The sequence below is a fragment of the Triturus cristatus genome, chromosome 4_2 (assembly GCF_964204655.1).
Source record: "Triturus cristatus chromosome 4_2, aTriCri1.1, whole genome shotgun sequence".
NCBI lineage: Eukaryota > Metazoa > Chordata > Amphibia > Caudata > Salamandridae > Triturus > Triturus cristatus.
In genome coordinates, this window is record NC_140586.1 from 227,722,107 (window position 1) to 227,742,152 (window position 20,046).

At 46.9% G+C, this 20,046-nt stretch overlaps 1 protein-coding gene across 1 annotated transcript; it reads right to left on the bottom strand.

The window, feature by feature from the left end:
• Positions 1-421: 421 nt before the first annotated feature.
• MAFF (MAF bZIP transcription factor F) lies at positions 422-13,115 on the bottom strand. Its single transcript, XM_085601317.1, has 3 exons — positions 12,946-13,115; positions 4,411-4,474; positions 422-2,712 (listed from the first exon to the last, which is right to left on the bottom strand). Exons 2-3 carry the CDS (start codon positions 4,444-4,446, stop codon positions 2,284-2,286), a joined length of 465 nt encoding a protein of 154 aa, XP_085457443.1. The 5' UTR covers positions 4,447-4,474; positions 12,946-13,115; the 3' UTR covers positions 422-2,283.
• Between the last annotated feature and the right edge of the window lie 6,931 nt (positions 13,116-20,046).

Genomic DNA, 20,046 nt, shown 5'->3' on the forward strand with positions numbered 1-20,046 from the left:
AAATATGTTGTGCCCAGGGCCCCTCAAACCGTTAAAATGACCCCAACTAGGACCCCATTGCAACTAAATGACTGTGGCAATCATTGATTCTCCAGTTTGTTGGACAGAAAATGCAGAGAAACAGACAGTGGGCCAGCGTGTTTCAATATAATGAACCCTAATAATTTCCTAAATAAAATGTACCTTAGGTAACTTATAAGGGAATGCAGACGTTGATTATCAAAAGCTGACATTCAGCCTTTATGAACCCTTTATTTAAGCAAGGAGGGTGCAATTGGGAAAATCTTGCAAAGCCACTTTTTTTTTTTTACCCTAGCTCAGAGGGGAATAAAAGCTTGTGGATGAGAAAGGGGTGAGGCATACATTACAAACAATGCTCCTTTGCTATTTCATGTTCCTATGTTTGAAAAAAAGCACCATATTCACATGAAACATTTTGAATTTTATTGAAGAAATATATAAAATACAAAGGGAGAAGGGGCATCAGAACGGTCACAGGACTCTGAAAATAAATACATTTGATATAAACCACAACAGGTGATAAGGCTATTCGCATATAACAAAATAAAACAGTAGCTGTACCAGTATCGATAGAAGAACCTCAAGGTTGTAAATAATTTATATATGTACAATAAATAATGAGACAACTAGGGAGGGTGAGCGACAGAGAGGTAGAGGCAGCCATATGAGAAGTTTAGCTAGAAGAACTATCCTGTAGATCACCATGTCTTACAGTTTAAGGACTTGACCAGCAGAGTTATCCCTCCTAATACACTGGTCGTCCAGGTTTACAGCAAAGCTATGCTCCAGGTTACAGGGATCTCACAGCCTCATGCAGCAAATTACTGTTGGTTATAAAAATCTTCTACGTTCAGACAGTTGAGTTATGCTCTGTCAATTCCCCAATAGGCCAGTCCACCTCTGCTTTTCGCTCCCCCTCCCATTCACCCCCAGATGGAGAGATACTCTGTAAAATATATTACTAGATAATCATAAATATAAACCCCCTCCTCTCACGGGAGCGTGGTCCAGGGCTATGAAGATAGGAAGTGACATGATAGTACAATTCCACGGTCTCACTGGCATCACTTCTTGACAAACAGAACAGGAGATGAATCCTTTATTCCAGGACAATCTTTATCTGTTGGGGGGGATGAATGTTTCCACTGGGGCATTTTCACCAAGTCACACTTGAAGAGTTTGTGGGGGAAATGGGTGGAATTGCCAACCCTATTCGTTCAATAGGAGGTTCAGGGATACAGGATTGATTAAAAACTGTATATATAACAATCATTGTGTACTTCGGAACTGGAGGACCTCTTGACCATACGAATTGTTCACATCCCAAAGCCTTCTAGCACTTCCTTTTCCACTTTGTAATTTCAGCCTTGAAGACTCTTCCTATAGTTTATTCTCCCTCTCTCTGTTTCCCTACATTTCTTTATGTTCCACTTCTTCACCATCCAAGTCTTTTTTTAGCCCTTCTTCCTTTTTTTCTCCACTCTTTACCTCTTGCTCTTCCCATCTTTCCTCTCACGTTTCACCATCTGTCCAATATTTAACTCTATTCTCTCTCCCTCTACCACTTTCTCTTTCCATCCCGTCTCTTTAGATTCCTATTATTTAGAACCCAAGATGTATACTCTATAATCCAACCTCATGCTCTTCGGCCCTTCACCATAGCACCTTATGCTCGTCATTGGCCCTTTGAATCGCCTAGCGTTCCTATCAATCCTGCCTACATTCTCTTTCACCCCGTTTTCCTCATGCCCCTTAGGTTTCTAGGACTGCATACATGCCTCTGTCCTACAACACAGGGTCCAATTTACAAGGGTGGTTTCTTTTATGAGTTGAGTGGTGGCCTTAGGCACGATTACCTCCATCTTAAGACGACCACCATCTCTGTGGCATCCAACAAAATGTTGTCTTGGGATAAAGAATTTGAATTGGGTTTGGATGGGGTGTGCAGCAGCAGAAAAGGAAAGAATCACAGATGAGGGTGGGTAGGGGCATCCCCATGCCACCGTAAATCGCTGGTTTAAGCCCCACTGCTGAGGCAGAGATGATCCTTGCTGCATAGGAGGCTATGTAATCAACTTTCTCCTCCCTATGCCTCGCGGATTGGATACTTTCCCTCAGTGCAGGGCTTTGAGGCACTTCTTGGCCTTTTAACAGTGGCAGCTGTTGGGCTCTGTGCCCGGCCCTCGTGAGTAGGAGGCACCCCAGTGTCCAGCACATGGACGGAACACGAACATCCGTCCGCCAACCAGCACCTCACCAAGACTAGGAGTAGGCACCCGGATTGGAGGAAACGCCGTTGGCCGATTTGACAATGGTGATGACGCTGGTGGCAGCCACCTTGGCTGGGGCGACGGGCCCGTGTGCCACGGTGCGCGCGAAGGTCTGCAGGGCATCGTACTTGGCACGCAAGGCGTCAAGTTCGCCACGCATGGTGTTGTTCTCGCGGGCCAATTTCTGCACCTCCTGCTGCAAGTCCGTCTTCTGCTTCTCCAGCTCCTCCTTCTGCGAGACCCGCTTCACCCGGCAGCTGGCTGCGTAGCCCCGGTTCTTGAGAGTGCGGCGCCGCTGCTTCAGTCGCGCCACCTCATCCTTGGACAGACCCCGAAGGTGGTGGTTTAGCTCCCGCACCGTCATGCCCATCAGCTCATCGTCTGAGAGCACTGGGGTGTTCTCCCCCATCTCTCTCTTCACCTGTTGTAAGAGACAAAAGGCCATGAAATTCAAATCATTTTATTTGTGCTGGGTTTCTCAAGACAGTCATTCAAACAATGGGTTTGGGGGACAGTTCGCTGGGGGCCGGGGAAGGAAGAGAGGGGAGATTGGTGAGAATTGTCCCTGAAAGGCATGAGATTTAAATGTCGGGTTAGGAACAAGGAGTCTCATTTAAGGGTGATGACCCCCTATAAAAATAAGTGCCTCAACATTTGTGTTTCTGAAAGAGTCGGTAGAGGTAACGTCCTTAAAAAGTCCCCTAAGTTTGAGTTTGATGACGTTAATGAGGCGGTGCATCTCTCGTTCAGCCTTTTAAAACTCATGCAGCTTCAACATATAACAGTCTATCTAGGGCGAGACCTTCCAAGGAGACCCTTCGACTAGAAGCTGGTTTAAAGCGATGGTCTGTTTTACTATGCCAGATCTGTGCTGGGGTGCTGGCTGTGCTTTTTTGCACCTCCACTCTCAAGCACAGCTCTCTGCCTACAGGCCTTTCTCTCTATAGCCTGTTTGCTTTGGGATGCATGAATATCTGTGCTTTTGCCTAAAGTGGTGACCTGTCACAAATGATTCATGGTCGCTAAAGGCAAAGTGGGAGGGGGTAATGCAGAGTTGGTATGGCTTCAGTTTATGCTTAAAGTTCGTCACGGTGCACTATCCAATGCGATGTGATGGGCATGAACAAAGTGTGTTTCAAGTCTGTTTAAGTGGCACAAACCAGCTGGTTTGCAGTATTAATTTCATTTTGTGAGTGACTAGAAATAAGGAGGGCTCCTCTGCTTGTCTGTGCTAAACGTATTTAAAAGCCACTGAGTGTGCAGTGAGTGTGCATAGCGGTTCACCATCATTTAGATCTCTGGGACAAGCTGCCAAATCATTCAGGTACTGTTTGACACCCATGACAGATACAACCTCCATTACTGGTCTACACCTGTCCTTGGTTGACAGTCTTGACTGTCTTTTTGGGTCAAAGATACATTACCCACAGGGGAAAAAAATGAATGCTAGGAATGGATTGGCTGACTCGGTTATTCGTGTGCAATCCTGAGGAGGTGCCATCTTATGTTCTTTGGTACCTAGCAGAGGTGGTGGTCACTCTCCTGAGCCTCCCTTTTCAGCATTGTGCCCTTACACATACCCGCTATGCCACGGGTACTTGCGGTGATCTAACTATGAACCCGCTCAGGGGGCGGTGACTTTGGGGTATACGATCTTTCCAGGGTTATGTGTTTGGAAGGTCACGAAAGGAAATCTCTCACATTTGAGCTCTGTGCCTTGTGGCAGAGAATTAACCTGCACAATGCTTAGCCGTTTTCCCATCCAAACCAAGTTTTAAAGATATTATAAACTTAAAATGTGACCTTTTCAAAGAGGCTGCCTACCACAGGGTATGCCTCATATCCCATGATTATTTTGCTGCAGCTCCTCACTCAAAAATGTACCGGCAACTTAAGTCTCTCGCAGAGCTCTCCAGTTTCCCAGGCCCACTCACAAGTACCTCATTCAATCAAAGAACGGCCTTGCATTCTGATACATGCAGTCCTGATATTGTAATGTTATAAGCATAACTACAAACCCCACAATGCAGCACTAAAAACTTGGACTAGGTGATGTTCTCAAACATGGAGCTGAGAAACTTAAAACCTGCTGCTTGTGTGCAGATGGATAGCTCCTCACCTTTAGCGCTTTTGAAGATATTCCGTCTGAGGACATGGCCTTCCCTTTACCTTGGTTGTTGCTCCTGCAAAGAACAGAAAACATAATTACTGCTACACGAAAAGCCTTACTTTTCAACAAATGCCACATCACCCTGGCACTTTGCTATGTTTCCATACTACAGTCGATTGGTCTCATTCCTGACAAGCTGAGACCCCTACCGCTTTTTTAGGTTTTGGAATTTTGCTAAAAACAAAATGACCCTCCCTGAAAAGGTCACTTTCGATTGATTGATTGCTTGTGGTCTTGCTTTCTACGCCTATCACCAGGTCACCCTCAGCTGACATTCCACCTTCATTTTAAGTTTCAACTTTCTATTGTGATCCTTCAGGGTAAGTGGCATCCTATAGGTAGCATACCAGTTTAGGTTGGGCACTAACTGTCCAACCCTCTACTCTTTGAGCGGAAACTGGAAAAAAAAAAATTACCTGGCCACAAGTCTTTGGTGATCTCCAGCTAACAAGGCAGCCTAAGCCGAGCAAACACACCTGTGGGGGCTGAACCTGAAAGATCCATCTTCTGGTTAAATGAAATGTATTTCATAATTATTTATTTAAAAAGACAAACTAAAAAAAAAATAATCACACACAATAGTGAAGGAGGGCTTTTAATAGTCTGGACCTGTTATGAACAAGCCATAAATGTACTCCCTTGATCATGGGTACTCGCAAACATATTCCAAGGGGCCACAAAGTTTGTCTGTGATGTGGCCGAGGGCGGCATTCATGGCAGCAAGGTGGTGGTCGGGGAGCGGAGGGTGGGAAAAAGGTGTGTGACGGGGCTGAGGCAAGGTGGGTTTAGGGGAAGCACAGCATATACATCAAAGCACTTATTTACAAGTCCACTGCGCCGCCGGCGTGTCACTTTTTTTTGCTGCACCAGCAGTGCAGTGTGCCTGCCCATATTTACAAAACCACGTAAAAGGCACCCTGGGCGGCTTTTCATAGCCTTGTAAAAATGACCCCCTTTCAATCATTACTCAGCGTGAATGGGGCGTTCCATGGGTGTTGCGGAGGGTGTTCCCACGCAACATCAATAGAACCGGACGCATTCCCACATTTACATGGTTTTGTAAACCTGGGTATGCATCAGATTCCTGCGCCTTCCCAGGAGAGGCGTAAGGGAGTCTATATGAGGAGAAATAACTGTATTTCTCCTTTTTGTATGTGTACTGCATTCTGCAGCACACCTAGAAACAAGAAAACACCTCGTGATAGTTTTTGTGCACCTTCTTGCACAAACACAATCACCCTTACAATGCAGACACCCTTGTACCATGGGAGCCTGCATTGGTGCATGACAGCCCATTGTGCAGCAGCACTGGGGAAAAGGACAGGAATGCGCTGGATCTTGTAGATGCAGCAAATTCCCGCCCTCTTCTTTTGACGCGCAGCAGGAGGGCTTGGTGTACTGCCATGTGTCAAAATATTGTAAATGACGCCCCTAGTGTCTAAATTTCACAATGTAAAACCATATTTTTGGGAATAATCCTGGCTTCTCCACTTAAACAAATTGTGTGATCCTAGGCTATTGTTGCATTGCACGTTACCTCCTTTTTCTTCATTATCACATACAGGTCTTCAAGATGTGTTACAAAACCTTCTGTGTTTGATTCAATAAACTATAATGTGCATGTATAATAGAAACCTAAGCCATCCAAAGAGCTAACAGAACAACTGACCTGTCTCTTAGCTCACTATTGGCATTGCTGACAGAGTGGAGCGGAAGAATGAATGTTTCAGAATTCATGTTTCAAAATTATCACGCTTGAAAAAAATACTTCTCATTGCACTGATATAATCTGATGTACTAAGGTGAAACTATTCTGCGTGTTAATGAAAAATACTTTTTCAATCTTGAAAAGACTATCATATTTTTACACTTTTGCTGCAAGGTGTCTTTAAAAATGAAGGTATTTTTAACATTTAGCCATGCAGGAAATATTAGTTACTTCCTATTTTTAGTTTCAATTAACCTTTAAATACATTTTGCCCGTCTATTTAACTTTTTTTGTCAAATAACTGTTTATTGAAAAACAAAAATCCAGGTTTGGACAATCAGGCCCTCGGCCTCACACTTTATCCCGCAGGCGTCTCCCCTGCTAACGTATACACAGTATCTTAAAATGCGGGAATTACGGTATACATTTGCATTTTGCAGGGCTTGGTCACGCCAAAATTACATTTACATAACTATGACAACAACCCTCTCTCTTCCCTCCACCCTCCCCTGTGGTGGAGAAGCTGTACCTATCATAACCTGGCTACCTGCTGAGCCCTTACGTGCGGAGTGACATTCTTCCATGTGTCCCCTAAAAAGCCCCCATTAACGTTGACCGGGAGAACAACAGGAATTCCCCTTCAAGTGTCCTAAAACTGAAAAGGGTGAATACCTCTCAGTGTGGGCGGGCAGACCGCCAGCGGGAGGCCTTTCGTGAGGAATGTCACCAAGGGGCCCCATTTATACTCAAAAATGTTATAGTCATCCCTGAAGATGTCTGCCATCTGTTCCATCTTACTTATTCTCCATAATCGAGAGTACTATTGCGCCAGCGCAATGGCCTTTTTTGCTGCCCCCTTACATGCCCACATGATTGCCTTGTCTGCCCTGGTTTGGTGTTCTAGAGTGGCATCTCTTAGCCCTAAGAGGGTCGCATCTATTTAACTCGGAAAGGGATACCCCTGAATCTCTTTCATCTGGGCTAGAATCTCCTCCAAGAATGGTTTAATGGAAGCGAATTCCCCACCAGATATGGCGGAAATCCTCCAACAGGCCACATCCCCTCCAGCAAAGGTCAGAGGTGTGGAGAAAGATCTTTTTAAGTTTGGTAGGGTATAGATACCAATCAAATAAGGTTTTGTAGTGGGCCTCCCTTAGGTCTAGTGAGTGGTTGTACTTGGCGATGTCCGCCCATAAGTGTTTCCATTCTCCTTCCGTCACTTCTCTCCCCAGGGTCTGCTCCCAAAGGGTAGTGTAGCACGGCCTCAGCGCAATCGTTGTGGGGACCAAAAGGCCATATAAATATGAAATTACCCCTCTTGTGGTGCCTGCCTTCCTTACAAAGGATTCTATTGGGGTCAACTCCCGGGTTGTCGCCTCCCTTACTGATGGATAGAGTGCCCAGTGTTTTAGCTGTAGGTAGTGGAAGTGTTCCGTCGGTAGGACATTAAAATCCAACTGGCAGTTTTCGAATGCAAGAATTATCATAGTTGTGAAACAGATCAGAAAGAACCGAGCAACCCCCTTCCTCCAAGCATCAAACTGGCCTGCCTTCAGTGCCGGTGCGAACTCTGGGTTAAAATGTATGGGGGTGTATGGAGAGGGGAAAGAGGTCCACCACTGGCCACGAGTCACCTCGTCCCATATCTTGAGCGTAGTTCGGGTGGGGGATACTTAAATAAACATTAAGGTGTCTGTCTTTTTTGGGCTTCCAAAGGACGTCCCATATTGTCCTACCCACGATAGCCCGATCCATGTAAAGCCAGTGCTTGTCTGATTCCCTCATGGACCATTCTGATATCACTCTCAATTGTGACACCTTATAGTAAAGCCCATAGTCTGGTAGTGCCGCTCCCCCCTCAGTCTGTGGCTTCCTCAGCACCTAGAAGGGTAGACAAGCTCTCTCACCCTGCCAGATATAACGTAGGATCATGGAGCGCACCCCCGGTAAAAAAAGTCTTTCTCCAGATCTATCAGGAGCGCTTGAACCAGATTACGCAACAATAACATAAAAAAAGTTAAATAAACAGCATCCCAATGCAGCTGTTGACCAGGGTGGGCGCATGTAAATGTTAGGTGGGCCGCACTTGGAGTATCACTGCCCTAGATCTGCAGCCATCATGCATTTGGCCAACAGCTTCCTGCTCCTATGTAACCTGACATTTCTAGAGGCTGGCTTCCACAAAGAACGTGGGTAGGTTTCTCCAACGAGTAGCTTGTGACCTACTGGTAGCTCTCCGGCTACCTGTAAGTAGCTCTCCTGTGTGCTGCCCAGCCAGCTCAATTTGACGATTTTGGTTGGTCGAATATGTGGAAAACAAAATTAAAAACTGTATTTGAGACAAAAATGTGTGTATTTTCAGAACTCATAAGTTGATAGCTGGAGAAAATGGCTGAGGTTCCAAAATATATTTAAAGCTGATATTTGAGAGAGAAATCACGTGCCATTCGGCAGACATCTTACTGATAGTTTTACCTTGATGATCGGCATTGCTGCTATGCCTGTTATGTATTTGCTATGTAAAGGCGTTCTAAATTGACAAAGCTTTTTTACAGTGCTGCTGGCAACCCTCCTGATGCATGGACGTGATCAATGTTGGTAAGCATGCATGGGGTGGCCACTAAAGTAATCCTATCTGATGGGTCACTGTGACAAAATTAATAATAGCGCACGATGATTTAAAAAAAAGTAGCTCTTGCTACAGAATAGGTTGGAGACCCCTGGAGCAAGACTTTATTGCCTCGCCCCAGGTTCTCGCTCTGTAGAGGCAGAGAGGTTCAATGTATAAATCTTGGCGTGCAATAACAGCAGCAGAGTGTAAGTAGGCTCCGCTGGACATAAGATTCCAAGAGGGTGACACCCTTTAAGTGATGGCGAGTTGACAAGTGAGGATAAGGTTAGGGAGAGGCCTGCACCTAAGGACTGAATGAGTTCAATTGAACGGACCATATAGGCGACGGAAATGGGTTGACCAGGGTCCACTCTAAGACAACATCACAGCGGCGCAGGCGTCATCGTTAGTACCTTGAGTTGAGGTTCAAGTGCCTGGGATAGACCGAGGTTACTATGAAAACAAGGTCACCTCCAGTTCACAGAATCTAAGCGACCTGCCCCCTCCCTCCCAAGGGGCAGGTCTGCTTGTGCGTCTCAGGGGCATCAGTGGTTCAACCAGAGACCGACTGAGGTCACACTCAGTCGGGAAAGGGTCATGACAGCCAAAATGGAACCTTGCTTTAAAAAGAAAATTAAAAATGAATACGAATACGTATTTTTAAACTAAGAGATACCTGCAGTCACTGTGGTAAGCATTTTGCCGAAAATAAAAACCGTTGGGCGACACTTCCCCTTTAATGTGTCAAGTGCCCTGTCATTTCACCGCGGGAAGTCTGCTCACCAGGAAAGCCTCAACAAGTAGCTATAATTCCGGATTTGCATAAAATGCAGAGAAGCTGCCCAAGAATCACCAGCTGCAGTCAACTTTGAAAGGGCCTGAATGCAAACACCAGACGATTATTTTCCTAAAATAAACACGAGCAGTCAGTTGAATGCATGCATTGAACCAGGAAATCCATGGCCCTCTCGCGACGGGGTTAAAATGTATCGCATTTGATCAACTAGTGAAACGGGTTACACAGGAGTGGGCGTGCTCCAACTGGTGGAATGGCTCAGGGGGTTCGTGCAACTGCTGCAAATCTATTTAGGGGCTAGCAGTAGAGATATGCACGAGGCCTGCACTTTACGAGTTCCAAACGTTGTAAAACAGCACTTACCACTTACTAAGATTAATGTGCGTACTGCGGAGATGTGCATTTGTATGTGAATTAATTGAAATTGCAATAAGGAAGCTCAATTTGTCTTTGCAGAAATATGGCTTTAGTCTGCAGGTCAAAGGTTCCACTCCCGCTAAGAACGCTCTCTGGGTGGATGTACGTGCTTCGGAGATCAGTATAACGTGCAGACCTTTACCACTCCTGCTGCCTTGCGCCGCTCACTCAAAAGTACGTGCCATAAGATCCAACATATGTTCTGTAGTTCATTTTCTCGACGTTAATAGTCGCATGTAATTGATCATTGTTAAGTTCTGACCCCAAGGTTAGCGGGAGGGGTGAAGAAGTTAGTCATGTCACCTCGATGCTGGTCTCTCAGACTACAGGTTAACAAGCACGAACTATTACAGCTTAGCAACCAAATCGTCCTTAAAAAACAGGAGTTGGCCTAATGGCTAGGGCGGTCGACCTAGAATCTGGAGAACCGGGTTCGAGTCTCAGCAATGACGCTGAACATCCTGTGATTCTGGGCAAATCACTTAATCTCCCCGTGCCTAACAAAAATGAATGTGCCCTCCTGTAACCCAACTCGTGCAAAGCGCTCTGATACCCGATACCGGGTAAAGTTCGCGCTTATTAAATCTCCGTTAAAAAAAACAAATATTTGTCCTGGCAACTCCCAAATCTACATGAATGATTCCTATTCTAAATGAAAGGCCTCAAATATCTCGGCCCATTGCATGACATATGGATACTCTTTCACTGTGGGAGTCTCAGCAGAGAGGCAAAAGGTTCAGTGATCAGATTCTTAACGCCTCGGTGCTATGCCCCCTATAGGATGGGCAAGGAAGCTCCTCTGCCTGGGAAGACTTCAGGCCCGGAGCTCTCCTTTCAGCACCAAAATCCACCCAAAGCGCTCTGATGAGACCCTGATAACAATAGGTACTTCAAAAGGAGCTCCCGCTCACCTTTCGTTTTATTTTGTCACTCGAAGGGGCATTTACCGTTAACTTTAATGTTTTTTTCGAATAGTAACGCGGTCTTCACATTTTTGTATAAAATATGTCGGCGTTTTTGTTGCACGGCTGGCAAATTTCCGCCTAAATAGAGAGAGGACAGGCGTGAACCATACACAGACACATTTCCTGTAAGTCAACACGTCCTGCTTAAAAGTTAAAATAAGTGTTTTCCTGTAATCAAACAACCAAGCCTTAAAAAACAAAACTAACAAAAAAACAGTCGAGTCCCCCCATGAGACACTGCTTATGTTTTGAGTGGTGCTGTAGTTGAAAGCCCTCGGCTGGAGATCACAACAAACATGATATGTGCCTTAAAAGTTGCTCTGTTGAGTACCCTCCTAAGATTATTACGTATTGCAGTTTGCTGAGCAGGTTTTATTAGTAATGTTTGTTATTCCGGCATCCCAACCCATCTTCTTCCCACCATCTAAAACACCACCATAGACTCGTCCTCCCACACCTAACCCGCACCACACCACTGCCCAAAAAGCTCCACTCGCTCCCCATCCAGAGGCGCTTCCAGTTCACACTTCTCATACATGCGTTCAAGTCACTACACAACACGGGACCCCATAACTCAATCCTGGCTTCACTTCCACCGACCCACCAGACAACTTTGCTCAGCATCACTCGCACACACAACCTGTATCCCCAAATCCTGGAAAGACCTCCACCAACACATCAGGGCCTCTTCCTCACTTATTGAATTCTGCAAAAAGCTGAAGGCCTGGTTTTTCAATCAGTGTTGTTGGGAGCACAGAGAACGCCTGTACTCGGGTCCAGTCTCACAACACACCTACATTCACCTACGAAGCGCCTGGACACCCTCACCAATGACAATCCGCACTCTACAAATCCACCATACATCCCATTCATCACTACTTTCCTTTCTACGTGGAGACTTGCCCTCTACCTGTATTTCTGCTAACTCTGGGATCTTCCCTGGCCTATGGCGAGAGGCCCTTTTAAATTATTAATTTCAGACGAGAGGCCTGTCCCTATGCAAAGGAGAAGAGAACATAACGTTTTTTGTTCAGGTGAGCTGACTCTTTGACGTTCAGCCCATTCCCGGCCTCCAGCTTTACTCTAGCCAACTGAACCTTGTGCCCAGCCTGTATTTTTTTAAAAATCTTTGACACCTAGTGAATTATGCAAAAGCACAGATACAACATATTGGTTTGCAGGTGCGTTTGGAGTTAAATGTACTTGACACACAGCCTAGCAGATCTCCAGCTTCACCCTTTCATTGTCAGTACTGTTGCTCAAGTTTCAGCCCATGTTGTAACTCATTAAGTCCACGTGAGCACTGCACAAGTACAAAATAACAGAATATATTTCCAACCACATGATCGTCAATTGACTCTCAGGCCCAACAACGTCTCCACATTTATCTTTGCATATTTAATAACATCCGCGCAGGTGCCCCTTTGCGCTTGTTCAGGTCACTGGAGCTTTATCTATACAGATTATGCACATTTGCCGATAGCGTATCGCTGTTGGATACAGTTTTACAAGCATACATTGACGTTAACTCTTCCCCATGGCTCTCTTAAAGGACCTGTCGCACAGACGTGGGGCGTATCAGCAGTGGTTTCCTGAACTCCACTTCTATGGCAGATGGATGCTGTCAGCTGGGGTGGCATACCAGAGCTTCCTACCCACCACTAATCCGGGCACACCCCAGGCCGCACCACGTGCCTCGAAACCGACCTCCCGAAACCCTTAAAGGGCTGGCAAGGCTTGGCGTCAGTTCTCACCTACGTCAGGTCAAGTGGGAGCCACCAGCGAAAAGCTCGAGGACAGTGCCCTCATCATCCACTCGCCCGGCCCACCTCCCGATGTCTGCGTCGGTATAGCGGCCTACGAGGAGAGTGGTCCAAGATCTGGGTCATCTCTGGGCCCCAGCGGACCCCACAGGCCACCCCTAGCCCTATAAACCAAATAGAGAATACAAGAGTCACTACGGGGAGTACTGAGTGTTTTCTCTTACCGGGTTAAGGATCGGGTGTAGGCTCCCGCGCACCCCGCTCTCTGGGGGTGAGGCCCGCTCTGTTGTTATGCTTCCGGAATGTGCTGAGTTGTGAGCGGCGGGTTAGTTTCCTGGAATTACTCACTCCCTCAGAGAGATTCCTTCCATTCATAAAAACAGAGTCATGGTCTGACGTCACCGCCGGCCTATGGGAGAGGCGCAGGCTGGACATGTGACTAAGATCAGAAGGGCGGGGTGAACCGTTGTCATCTTAAAGAGGGGCAGGGCTTGAGCTGTGATTCGACGAAATGCCTCGCTGCGGCCATCTTTGAAAAGGGCGGGTGGCGAATAACTAGTGACAGGGATAACCATGTTTGCGAAGGGCATGTGCGCGATAAAAGAGGTCGCTTCGTGATTCGCCGCAGCCATGTTTGTTATTAGCAACGCGAGTATGTAAGCAGAGGCTTTATAGGAACCTGGAGGGCTAATTTACCTTTTTGTGACCGGACCGGCGGTAATGACTGCCTTCTCTTTCTGGCACTTTATTTCCCAGCAGCTCATATCAAACCAATAAAAAAAGACACGTTTTATGAAAACACGTCACCATAATTACTAGTCATGTGACATAAACCATTTAATAAACAGTCTCTCAATCAGTAATCCTGCTTCCCGTCGCCGTATCTCCCGTCCTTTCCATTCCTGATTGCAGTTGAGATAAGTGTTCGCCAGGCTGCTTTGTCCTTTTTTTGATAATCTATATTGTTTACAGAGCTGTCATTTTAAGAAACTGTTTCCCTGTGTCAGAGGAGGTGGGACTACGGTGCAGGGTCATAAAGCCGATGCCGTGGGCTGACAATAAAGAGGTGACACCTAAAAAAATGAATGGCCGCGCCTACCTTAACTGAAAGCACATAGGCACCACCTCAATTGCGTAACAGGGACGCTGCGAGAACCGTGATGGATTTCGAAAGTGCAGCGCCTCCTCGCACGAATTAGAAACTCATGAGTAGGGCTGCTCTTGGTTCCCCAGTTCGGCTGCTAAAGAATAACACCTGAAGAGATAAGAACAGAAAAAGCTGTGGATTCTAACACACCGGGCAGCAAACTCAGAATAACAATACAACGGACGCATTCACCGTTAGAGGCTGGAGAGCCAACAAATTACCAGGGAGATACAACAAACCACATAAATATGATGGTCTCTTCAAAGTTAAGAAATAGTGTATTTCTTTAACATAGAATGTTAAATGCCCTAATAGGGCACATTAAAGCACTTCGCTGAGAAGCATTTATTAAAAGTGATAATTTTATGTCAGGACCAGAGGCGAGGATTATGCGTATCTTTCTTCACTCTTTATTAATACCAAGTTCAAAGGTAAAAGTAAAAACAACACAGGCACAATACTACAACTCCTATGAACCACAGGGAGTAACCATGGTAACCAATAGTCCGATAGTCTATATAACGCATAAATTAGGGCTCCCGGTTTTATGGTATTTTTTTTTTTGACATTTCCGTCTGTATTTATCCATATTTATTTTTTGCTAATTTTATCTGTATCCATAGTTATGTTGTGTTTTGTGGAGAAATTAAGCTGAAATGAGTATATTTCCACATTTATTTAACCGATAAATATGCACTCATGCTTGAATGCCTGTCAGGTTTCAATGCTGTGATCACCCGCAGAAGATAAATCAATGCACTTATATGAAAATATGATCAATTTCAGTATCAACCTTGTGCATATCTACTGCTGTTAAATCCTGTTTACTAAAATTCCTTTGTTTTTTAACCCCTTACCTATCAATCCATGCAGCTATTGGCCTGGCAATCATGGCAGACAGTATTTAGAATTACTCCAAAAGCAACCCAATTTCCGTTTTTATCCACATTAAAAAAACAAGCATTGGCATAGCCAATAGATCTCGCCTTTGGGACCTTATAAGTGTTTAGCCATGCAACAGTTGCATAACTAAATACTTATAAGGTCCCAAAAGCTAGACCTATTGGGTATGCAAAGCGGCCGCGAAAGTGAACGTGATCGCGATCACGATCAAACATCAAAACGGCCGTGCGGCTGCGAAACCGAAAGTAATGGCGGTAAAGTGCGGCGCGCGCGCCCGCGCACATGCACTGTGGCTCTAGGCTGGCCTGGTAGCACTTTTTGGAGCCCTCTCAATAAGTCTCGCCAGACCAGCGCATGCAGGCGAGACCTAATAAATACAGTCAAGAAAATAAATGTTTTCTGTCTGTATTTATGTGTAAAAATCAGTAAAAATTGAAAACAGGGAGCCTTACACATAATGCAACGTAGTCCTTCCTCTTTCTTCACTGCTATTTCATCAGTTAAGTCACCTTTACTTTCATTCCTGACTTAGTGGGATGGTGGGACTTTTCTGTCGTAGTGTCATTGTTAATGCCTCTGATAATCAGCACTCACTCCGACTGCTTTATTCTCAGCCTGCTTGTTTCAGTCTCCCCGCATGGCAGGCAAACCGCTCGAGCGCCTCTTCTGAGTATCGCGCGGGTGCACTAGGTGGCACTCTTTTGCACCTCCCATCGCACGTTTCGCTCTACGGAGCAGCTTGTCAGTGCTCCATCGGCAGTGTAGCGCTAAAGAGAGGTTAGCTGTCCGCCGCTGTGTGCCTCCTCTCTCCAACCCTCCCCTGCCACTGCAGAGGCAGTAAGTCGACAGGGCTTAGGCCAATTTTTTCTCTTTGTGTGGTGGCAGGCCGTGAGTGCCGTAGAAAAACTGAATACACTCCAGAAGTGATTACTACATAAAAGCCACTTCAGAGCACTGGCAAGGGGCTGCCCTTCTATAATTCCTCAGGGCTTTTTTATTTGGTGGTCTCACCCTTAATAAAGATGCAGTCACAGAAAGAACATGACTATGCATCCTCTTGTGCCTCTGAGGAGGTTTGGACCCCCCATTGACGCTTTCCTTCAGAGATGGATACGTTCCTTACCCAATCTATATCTAAGGCACTTGCCCCTCTGCAGGAAAGTGTTGCCAAGCTGTCGGCCCATGTATACAGGGGCACTGGTATACTGGGGGATGGGGGACTGGGCCTAGTGGGGTGACCTCGGTCCCCACATGCAAGTCCAGCAAATGTTATGTTATGTTATAGGTTTGTTGAGAGCGACAGCTGCCCCAGCAACGGGGCGTCCCGGCGCTAAGAACCATAGCACAACCTACTGGGGGGGGGGGGGGTAGGGAGAGTAGAGACTACATGAGAGGGAAGAGGTGAGTTTTTATTGCTTTGCGAAAAGCGGACAGATTGTCAAGGCGGCGGATGTGGAGGGGCAGGGAATTCCATAATTTTGCTCCCAAAAGTCTGAAGGAACGACCCCCGATACGGCAGAGCTTCGTGCGGGGGACCACTACTAAGTGTTGGCCCATGGAGCGAAGATTGCGTTGGGGGGTGTAAGATGTTAGCAGCGATCGGAGGAGTTCGGGGCCATCAGTTTTAAGGATTTTGAAAGCAATGGTAAGTGCCTTAAATTGAATGCGGGCTTCCACCGGGAGCCAGTGGAGTCTTTGTAAGATGGCTCTAGCAGAGCACCTTCTGGGAAGGCCTACAATTGCCCTGGCCGCTGAATTCTGAATTCGCTGAAACCTGGTTGTTTCGGCTTTGTTAGCGCCTAATAATAGGACGCTCGCATAGTCCAACCGGGCAAGGATGGTGGATTGGACAATGAGCTGCTGTGTTTTGGAGTCAAAGAAGCCTAGAATGGGATTAAGGCTTCTCAGCAGCACAATGCATGTGGCTGCTACTTTTTTAGTGTGAGTTTGGTAGTTCAGCGAGGAATCTAGCCATACTCCTAGGTTTTTGACCAGAGATTTGGGAGGGGGGATGGGGCCCAATAAGGGGGGCCACCAGTGATCATTCCAACAACTGGTGTTCTTGCCCAGAAGTAGCACCTCGGTTTTCCCTGCATTCAGTTGTAGGCAGTTTGCAGTCATCCAGTTGGCGATTGCGGCCAACCCATCCCTAAATCTTGTGGCAGAGACCGAGGGCATATCAGTAAGGGTGATTACCAGCTGTGTGTCGTCGGCGTACGACACCAGCGTGAGATCCCATTCTTTGGCCACTGCCGCAAGGGGCTGCATATACAAATTAAAAAGGGATGGACTGAGGGCAGAGCCCTGCGGGACTCCTTGGCCAATAGCATGTGATTGGGAGATAAATGGGGGGGCTGACACGCGAAAGGATCTGCTCGTGAGGAACGATCGGAACCACTCGAGTGCCAGATCACTGGTCCCAATGCTTTCCAGGCGACTCAGTAGGATATTATGGGAGACCGTGTCAAAGGCTGCGCTGAGATCGAGCAATATCAGCGCAGCACTCTGACCGGTGTCCATAATCCTCCGGAGGTGTTCAGTGGTGGACAGAAGGGCGGACTCCGTACTATGTCCAGGCCTAAACCCCATGTTGGGAGGGGTCCAAGATGTTATTTTTGGCCATATGGTCAGTGAGTACGGTGTTCGCTTGGGCTTCTGCTAATTTGGACACCCAAGGGAGCAGAGAGACGGGCCTGTAGTTCTCCGGCTTTGTGGGGTCTAGATTGGGTTTTTTAATAATGGGAGTGACACAGGCCTGTTTCCAACATATGGGTACTGTAGCCGATGAGAAGGAGAGATTAAGGAGCGTGGCCAAAGAGGGAAGAAAGAAGTCCAGAGCTCCTAGAAAATGGGCTGGTCTCATGGGATCTGAAGGTGCACCGGTTTTCACTTTTCTGCAGAATTTAGCTAGGTCTTCAAGAGTGATAGCTGGCAGATAGGTGAGCCTGGGACCTTTAAATGAGAAATTGGGGGAGCTAGTGTGGTCAGAAGGGATATGTGAAAAGGTGTTGTAGATCTTCCTCACCTTTTCTGTAAAGAAAGTGGCGAGGTCCTCGCATTGCTGAGTGGAGGAAATACACGAGGCAAGGTTGCCACTGTTTTGTAGTTTTTGGACCAGTTTAAAAATTGTTTTCGTGGGGTTGGAGCTGGAGTCAATTTCCTTGGCATAGAAGGATGCGCGAGCAGTGCGTATAGCTTTATGATATGACTTGAGTGTGGCCAAATAAAGAGCTTTGTCCTTGTCCCTATAGTCTTTCCTCCAATGACGTTCCGCTCTTTTGCATTCCTTTCTAAGAATTTTCAAGTTCTCGTTATACCATGGGTTAGAGGGGGTGCTCCGTCCTCTAGTCCATTTGGCAGGTATGATAGTGTCGAGTCCTTTGGTGACCCAATCCTGAAAGGCAGCATATGATGTGTTAATGTCATTTGTGATTTCAAAGTTGGGTTCTCCTAAACTGGCAGGAAAATCCATATTCTGGAGATTGTGCCAGGGCCGTTTAAGACAGGAGGCGGACGACGCCCTGTTAGCTTGGATAGCGGCCGGTATCACAAATGTGACAAGGAAGTGGTCAGTCCATCCCATGGGTTTAGGAGGATCTGCTCTGGCTTCCGGAATATTAGTGAAAACCGGGTCGAGTAGGTGACCAGCAGAGTGAGTAGGGAATTGTATCAGAGGGGTCAGCTGCAAGGCAGTCAGGTCCGCTAGGAGATTACTGATGGTTGGATCCGAGATGGAATCGAAATGGAGGTTTAAGTCCCCAAGGATCGTGAAATTAGCGGAGCGTGCAACCAGAGCATGGGCTATCTCTAGGAATTCCTCTGTGAATTTAGAGGTGGGCCCCGGGGGTCTATAGATAAAAAGGCCAGAGAAGGAAAAATGAGGGCTAGTGGTGATTTTAACACGTGCGCACTCGCAGCCCGTAATATCTTCCTTTACAAATGAACAAGTGTATGATGTTCTATAGATGGCGGCAATGCCGCCACCCCTAGAGTCTCTATTAATGGCGGACATAGAGAATCCATCTGGTAGCGTAAGATTCGGGATGCTAGTTAGTTCATCCTTGAGCCAGGTTTCACTCAAGAACAGTATGTCTGGGTTCTCGTCTGTCAATAACGTAAATACCTCAGAATGGTGCTTTACCAGGGACCTGACATTAAGCTGAGAGATTGTGAGCGAGGAGTGGTTCCTTCTGGTGGCTCTGTGTCGGGGCAGTCTTGGTTCAGATATAATTAAGTTACAGGAATTACACTGAAGAGCAGTCTGACCAATGCAGCCCTCTAGCTTGTGACAGCGTAGGCGTGGGTTAAGTGCTAGGAGATGATTTTTATCATAACAGTGTGCCGTCCGAGTTTTCTGAGCAGGGGGACTGGCGAGAGGCGATGACTTGGCGATGACGGGCGCAGACGGGCTTGCCTTAGGCGCGCCCGCTGCGCCCGTCCGCTGCGCGTACGGTAAAGACACATACTTTTATGGGAAGGGAGGAAAGGGGCGTGGCCTCCAAGGGGGCGTGGCCTATCTGCACGCCGGTAATGGCGCCGTGGTTGTTTGGGAGTCCGCTGACAGCGCAGGGGCAGCTGTGCGGTGTGCTTTTAGGACCAAGTCCTATGAAGCCTGGGTGAGTCAGTGCTTATAAAATCAACAATTTATCCACAGGTGACACACAAATATTTAAAAACAGATTAGCGGCACTCTCCCGGCTTTCCGCCTCAGGAGGTTAGTAGGTTCTGGCAGGCGACGCTAGTATTCAGCGTTATATACCTGCTCGGGAAGGGGGCGTGGCTTCCAAGGGGGCATGGCCTATCTGCACGCCGGTAATGGCGCCGTGGTTGTTTGGGAGTCCGCTGACAGCGCAGGGGCAGCTGTGCGGTGTGCTTTTAGGACCAAGTCCTGTGAAGCCTGGGTGAGTCAGTGCTTATAAAATCAACAATTTATCCACAGGTGACACACAAATATTTAAAAACAGATTAGCGGCACTCTCCCGGCTTTCCGCCTCAGGAGGTTAGTAGGTTCTGGCAGGCGACGCTAGTATTCAGCGTTATATACCTGCTCGGGAAGGGGGCGTGGCCTCCAAGGGGGCGTGGCCTATCTGCACGCCGGAATGGCTCCGTGGTTGTTTGGGAGTCCGCTGACAGCGCAGGGGCAGCTGTGCGGTGTGCTTTTAGGACCAAGTCCTGTGAAGCCTGGGTGAGTCAGTGCTTATAAAATCAACAATTTATCCACAGGTGACACACAAATATTTAAAAACAGATTAGCGGCACTCTCCCGGCTTTCCGC